At 37.7% G+C, this 7,393-nt stretch overlaps 1 protein-coding gene across 6 annotated transcripts in view; it reads left to right on the top strand.

Annotated features, from left to right (window-relative positions):
* Eml4 (EMAP like 4) overlaps positions 1–7,393 on the top strand; it is a 114,449-nt gene that overhangs the window by 80,377 nt on the left and 26,679 nt on the right. For all 6 annotated transcript variants that reach the window (XR_008721482.1, XM_055618954.1, XM_055618963.1 and 3 more), the window contains 5 exons: positions 805–874; positions 2,140–2,250; positions 3,927–4,022; positions 6,366–6,500; positions 6,704–6,839. Coding sequence is in view for 5 of the 6 variants with exons in the window: in XM_055618954.1 (XP_055474929.1) it covers positions 805–874; positions 2,140–2,250; positions 3,927–4,022; positions 6,366–6,500; positions 6,704–6,839 (548 nt within the window). In the remaining variant the exon portion in view is untranslated. The remainder of the gene's footprint in view (positions 1–804; positions 875–2,139; positions 2,251–3,926; positions 4,023–6,365; positions 6,501–6,703; positions 6,840–7,393) is intronic.

Here is a 7,393-nt window from a genome sequence, read left to right on the forward strand (position 1 = left end):
ACACCCACATCTTGTGGTCGGTTATGTGTGTGCCGTGGTAAGAGTGCAGTTGCTACGATATTTCCCATTTTTATTTAGAATTTGTTCCCTGGGTTAGATTTACAAAAGCTGAACATTAAGAAATAGTTATGGGGGCAGGGGAGCTGGAGAGATGGCTCAGAGATTAAGAGCACTGACTGTTCTTCCAAAGGTCCTGAGTTCAATTCCTAGCAATCACATGGTGCCTCACAAACATCTATAGTGAAATATGGTGCCCTCTTCCAATGCACAGGCACACATGTAGGTAGGGTATTGTACAAATAATAAATAAATAAATCTCTTTTAAAGAACTAGTTATAGGTCAGTAGAATTATATTCAAAGATGTTTACTGCAGCTTTTTGTTTGAAGAAATGTAGACATGCCTGAAAGACTGGACAATTGTTAATTTAGTATATGTATAGGGATTGTGTAAAGTTGAAGCTATCCTTCTATTTTAATAGATGAAAATTTCACTGGGCCATACTGAGCTTCCTAAAACCATGTAAGCATTTCTGCCTAAGTAGAGGAACTAAAAAGAAATTTGAACAGATGAAAATGGTTTCCATTCTTACTATATCAAATTATGAATAAATATTTTCTATGAATTCAGTGTTCCACTAATTTATTAACATTAATAAAGAAAAATAGAAGTTTGCTTAATTTACTAATAAAAATAAGTAGGTCACATATGTTTTTAAGACTATTTACTTAAAAAATGTTGATACAAAGGTGCCTTTATGCTGTTTTACATATTTCTGTAAGTTATTGTTAATACTGCTTTTTAGCCTTGCTATACATCCTGACAAGATTAGAATCGCAACTGGACAGATAGCTGGAGTGGACAAGGATGGAAGGGTAAGCAGCCAGTTTTTTGTATCTGCCCCTGCCTGCTGTTAGAAGGACTGACGGTCATTTTAGCCATCACCCATTATCCTACTCCCTGGAAATATATATGAAAGGACCTCTAGTGTTAGCAGGGGAAAGATACTAGAATTTAAGAAGGTCTTGAAATACAGGATTCATACTACTGTTTTCTTCTAAATAATAAGCATTCTCCCTAGAGAAACTATTTACATATGAAAATGGATGGACTTATGCTTGTATAAAGTTAAACTAAATTCTTAAGGAATGGGCCCTCTTGACTTTATATATTAGGATACCTCTTAAACACCTCTTACAGCTTCAGTTACTATTTGGCTTCATTAAATGTTTTATGTGACACCTTGACACCTCATTTCTGAGATCAACAAGTGTTATTGATGATGACATATGTGCATGATGTTCTGGGTTCAATTTCTATGAAGAAAAGCTGACAGTGGGGGATATGTAGATGGCTTGAAGATCCCTTCCAGTTCCATATTCTTTTAATAACTATTTCCATAGAACTTAGTAGACAGTCTTTTTCAAGGTACATTATGTCAAGAATAAAGGTAATGTACTAAAAATGAAGCGTCAAGATGGAGGGTCGCCCACACTTGTAGTACCTGCTTCCCGGTAGCCTCAAGCAGGAGTACTACTTGAGCTTAAGAGTTTGAGATAAGCCTGGATAAAATTTTAAGATCCTGTCTCAAAAATAGCAAAGTACCCAGAGCACATTTGAATTAGAGTTCTAGCTCCACCTCTTCGTGGCTGTAAAAGCTGACTACAATCTCTCTATCTCGGGCTCCATATCTCCAAAGTGAGATTGCAGATTATGAGGATTAAATTATTTTGCATATGGCATACGTTGAGTCACATATGAAATATTAAATATGCAAATTATTTGCTCCTATGATCATGTGTCCTTATTTTCATGGTATGAGGGAGCAAAGTACCTATTCGAGATTCTTTGGAGGCATGTCTAAATTTAGTAGTTTTTGCCTTATTAAGGTAGCAACTTGGGCTGGGTGTGGTGACACACGCCTTCTTTAGTCCCAGCATTCAAGAGGCAGAGGCAGGTGAATCTCTGAGCTTGAGGCCAGCCAGGTCTGCATAGTGAGTTATGGGATAGCCAGAGCTACATAAGAGACCTTGTCTCAAAAACATAAATAAATAAATAAAAAATAAGGCAGATTGCTGTTGGAGAGTTTTGTACATATCTCACCCACCTGGATACTCTAGTCCTATCTTGTGTTTTGCAGCCTCTGCAACCCCATGTCAGGGTGTGGGATTCAGTAAGTCTGTCCACACTGCACATTATTGGACTTGGAACTTTTGAGCGTGGAGTAGGATGCCTGGATTTTTCAAAAGCAGTAAGTCACAGTTATTTTTCAAAGTAGGCAAACTAAGCCCGAGTTTGTTTTTGTGTATGTGGATGAACTGTACCCATATAAAAATGAGATGCTGGTTATTTTCAACATAGCCTTTGTTAAATAGCTAGTATTATAATCTCAGTATTGAATTTGATTTAGATAGGATCAAGATACTACATTTGTTTATATTTCATTTGTCTCAGTTGGTGTTCTCTTTATTGCTGTGAAGAGACACCATGACCTCAACTTATAAATGGCTTATAAAAGAAAGCATTTAATTAGGGCTTGCTTACAGTTTCCAGGGTTTAGTCCATTGTCATTGTGGCATGGAGCATGGTGGCATACAGCAGACATGGTAGCTGAGAGTTCTCTCTCTGATTCCACAGGTAGCTGAGAGACTCTGGGCCTAGCATGGGCTTCTAAAACCTCAAAGTCCACCTCCAGTGTCATACTCCCTCCAAAAAGGCACACTTCCTAATCTTTTTAAATGGTTCTCCTCCCTGATGATCAAGCATTCAAATCTATGAGTCTGTGGGAACCATACACATTTAAACCACCACACTGTCTTTGTCCTGAGACAGGGTACCAGTGTAGTGAAGGGAAATAGGTAGAGGGTTATAGACAGGAATGTGGTACCATTTGAAATAAGCAATAAGATGTGCTTTATTTCAATAAAATAATCTTTTTTTGATGTCACATGAGAGAAAAGAAACAATCAGATCTTTGTAGTGCATAAAAATCATGAATTATCTTAGTTCTGAATTGATATCATTAACTGAATTTTGTATATAGTGACCTTGAGAAATGGCTCAGTGGTTAAGAGCACTTGCTGCTCTTGCAGAGAATCAGGGTTCAGTTCCCACGATTCACAGGATGGCTCAGAACCATCTCTAACTCTAGTTCCAGCAGATTCGATGCCCTCTTCTGGCCTCTGCAAGTACCAGACACATATATAGGGCACCTGTGTACATTCAGGCAAAACAGGCACACATGTGTGGCAATGCCATTTCAGCCCTGAGGGTTCATGATGAAAGGAAAGTAGGGTGTTGCTCATCTGAGTGTTTTACTTTTCCTTCAGTTAGTGAGTATACTTACAAGTTATGTAAGAAACCTATATTTTCACAGTCATTTTAAATTTTCAAGTAGGTTTCATTTTACACATCAGAATATATTTAGCTCTTCATATATTATCTCTTCAGTTATTACCTGTCAGTAGCTGTATTCTGACTTACAGAAATGTTGTGTGTCATGAAAAGAGACATTTTTTTAAGCAAAACATTTAGTTGAACTTATTTACCAGTTTTGCTAGTTTGAAGGCAGTGAATGATAAGAGTCTAACAAGTCAAGAGAAGGGAAGATAACAAACAGAAAGATCGATAGCAGGAACTATTGTCATGGTTTTGATACTGTTATTAATGCTAAGGCTATCTAGGGCAGGCCATTCTCTTAAGCTTTCTTCATTCTGATAATCATTTCAGTAGAGACAGTTGCTAGCCTGTGACTGACTAACTGCTGAGTGGGAATCGGCTCAGGAGCAGAACTGGATGTAGGGGGGAGCACACTTTTTGTTAATAGTACATTCAGTTGTGTCTCAAAGAAGGACTTTGACAAATTTTTCATTATCTCACTATTAGTTTTAATAATGGCTTTTTTTCTTCAAAATTATTTTTATTTAGGATTCAGGTGTTCATTTATGCGTTATCGATGACTCCAATGAACATATGCTTACTGTATGGGACTGGCAAAAAAAATCAAAAGTAGCAGAGATAAAGGTAAATCAAAATAAACTTTGGCTGTTGTAGTTAGAATCCATTTGACAGGTATTTGGGTTTATAGTATATGCCTATCTAGGTAATAAGAGTAAATTGACATTTCATATTTATCAGTTGATCAGGATTCTGGATATTAACACTACAGTTAGGTAAAATGAAGGCGTCGACTGCAGCAGTTTCATATTTCAGAAAACATCATGTCCAGTCTGTTAAAACTGAGCACTCTGCTTGGCTGTTGCCTTTTAATGAATTTGTAATACAGGGGTTTTGTATGATGTTCTAGAAAGTGCCATGCATTTGGAGGGATTGTAGAATCTATGTGCTGTGGAATAGTGTGGATCCCGTTGTGTGCCTCCGACTGGCTTGTGAGAAGTTGACATCACAGCAGAATTTATAGGGGCCTTTGATAACTCCTTGAAGAAAAATGTATTTCCAAGGCTGGAGAGATGGCTCAGCAGGTAGAACTAAGAAAGGAAGAATATATTTTGCTTCGGCTCCTTTGCTCTTTTTTCAGGGTTATTTTTGATAAATCACAAGTTTTCAGGTTTTTTTTGCTTAAAAAATGAGGTTTTGTTGTTGTTTTATGTATATGTAACTTAAGAAAGAGTACATTTCTTTGTACTTGAATATGGCTGACAGAAAGCCTCACACCTTAAAAAAACATAAATGAAGACAGATGATCTTTCAGTCATTACCCATCTGTATAGTTTACACTACTAAAGTGTAGGGAAGTTACAGCAAAATGAAATATGTAGATTTTTCTCTTTTATAGTAAGGTCTACTGGGTTTCCTCGCTGGCCATGCCTCGTCATGTTTCTGGGATATGTTGCTAGTACAGAGCTCTGTTGCAGACACTCCACTGAGGGTACTACTATCTGACTGAAGATTCTGAAGATACCATATAATGCTCTTCCAGCCCAGATTTCCTAGGCATCATGCATGAATGTTCTGTACCACAGAGCAAAATTAACATTACAGTCTCCTGATTGTCTCACCTAGTCCCACCCAGTATGCTTCCCAATGTGGATGTATTCATCCAAGACCAGGGACTCATTCTTGTCTCTTTCCCTCCTTTCTGTCCTCAAGAGTCCCCCAACTCTCCTAGATGTCCATTTCCAGGGTAGGTAATCGTAAGGAACTATGGCCTAACTTCAGAAGAGTTACTCCTGTTCAGGGCAGAAAGGAAAGCTTTTTGTAGAAAAAAACGAAGGCATTTGCCAAGAATGACTTGCTTCCAGGGCTGGATCCCTGGACCTTCTCTCTACCATCTCCTCCCTGTGTGTTGACCTTATGCCATTCTGACAGGGGCTGTCTTCGCTTAAGTCATAGGAATTGAGTGCCTGATAAACAGCTTTCTGTTGTGTAAGTGCAAAATTCAGTCTGGAGCTGCTGCTGTGTGGGTAAGCTGGTACAGCCATTTTGGAAAGCTATTTGGCATTACCTACTAAGGCTGAACATAGGTCTACTTACTGACACAGCCTGTTGCTCTCCAGAGTATAAACCCAACAGAAATCGATTAATGTGACCTGTTTACTAGAATGTACATTACAGTACCATTTAGAATGGCTTTTAAAAAAAAAAAAGTGCAGCTACCCTAGTCTCAGCAGGAAATGTGGTCAGTGGGTCCATCTATCTGTCAGTTGGTCTGTCTATCTGTCTTTCTTTTCCAGTGAATATTTTATAGCATTTAGAATGAGCATGAATGTATCTCACAAATGTTGAAAAAATACTGTAAACATGAAAGGAGTGCACTGCTTGCAATTCCGTTTAAGGGAAACAGACCAAGCTAGCCACTTTGATTTCCTACGTACAGGCAGAGGCCAGGTGACTAGAAAGGGATCCAGTCTGTTTCTAGCTCTGGTGCTTTGAGGTTGAAGACAACACATTGGGGGCTGGAGACTTGGCTCTGTGGTTAAGAACATTGGCTACTTTTTGAGAAGACCCAGGTTCAAATTCCCAGCATTCACCTGGCAGCTCACAACTGACACCTTTACACAGACATACATGCAGTATACATGAAAATAAAAATAAACTAAAAAAAGGTAACACATTGATCTTGCATCTTACAGTCATAGTATAGTTTCCTGAATATATAAGAAGTAAGCTATAATTCTTAAAATTTCTTATAAGTAAATAGCATAAGAATTGATATAATAGTAGGACATCAGATTTAAATCTTGATTCTAAAAGCCCGTTCTTAAATTTTTTTTTTTTTTTTTAGGAAAATAAGTCTTAGAAGAAAAACTATTTTTCCTGACTTTGTAAGGAACTATAATTGGATTTTGGTAGCAATAAGAATGAATGTATGTTCTTCTAAAAGTGTCTCTTCCTCCCTCCCCCCAGACAACAAATGAAGTTGTTTTGGCAGTGGAATTCCACCCAACAGATGCAAATACCATAATAACATGTGGTAAATCTCACATTTTTTTCTGGACCTGGAGTGGCAATTCACTAACAAGAAAACAGGGAATTTTTGGGGTAAGGATCAGAATGTTGTAACATCATTTTGTGTGTATGTGTGTGCGTGTGCTTGTATGTTTATGTATGTATGTGTGTGTGTGTGTGTGTGTATATATATATATAAAAGACTAGCATTATATATATTATGTATATATTTATTGTTGGTTAAGCAGAAAATCACCATTTCATAGAGAAAACTGAAAATTCTCTTTTTATTGTAGAAATATGAAAAGCCAAAATTTGTTCAGTGTTTAGCATTCTTGGGGAATGGAGATGTTCTCACTGGAGACTCAGGTGGAGTCATGCTTATCTGGAGCAAAACTACCATAGAGCCCCCTCCTGGGAAAGGACCTAAAGGTATGTTATCTCATGTTAAAAAACACACTGCATGATTCTTCCCTGGTGCTGTTACAGTCCTATCCTCAGCAAGCAGGGGAGATAGTGTGCACTAGATAGCGTTACCAACATGCCTGTTGCTTTTAGTCTTCTTCATAAAGATCCTTTCTAATGAAATTATTTATGTTGCATATATAATCTACATGTGATCATATAGAACATTTCCCTTCAGAAGTTCAATATGAGAGGGAGAGAGTTAGTACCCAAAGCAAACGTAGAGATACATATTAACTTAAAATATATAAAGTTTCACTCTCCCCTGGGCTGGTACTCAAATATCTGAAAAAGATCTCATGGTCATGCTTTTAAAAAGGACAAAAGGAAAGGGAAAAATAAGTAAACCATAGTTCTGTTTCGCTTTTCCTTTTTCTTTTCCTTTTCCTGCCTGCAGCCCCTCTTCCCAAACCTACCTATAGGCGTTGGCATTCTTTTCACACATTTGTGCTCACACAGGCATAAACCAGACACACACACACACACACACACACACACACACACACACACACACACACACA

The sequence above is a fragment of the Psammomys obesus genome, unplaced genomic scaffold (genome assembly GCF_907164565.1).
Source record: "Psammomys obesus unplaced genomic scaffold, mPsaObe1.curated_primary_1811, whole genome shotgun sequence".
Lineage (NCBI taxonomy): Eukaryota > Metazoa > Chordata > Mammalia > Rodentia > Muridae > Psammomys > Psammomys obesus.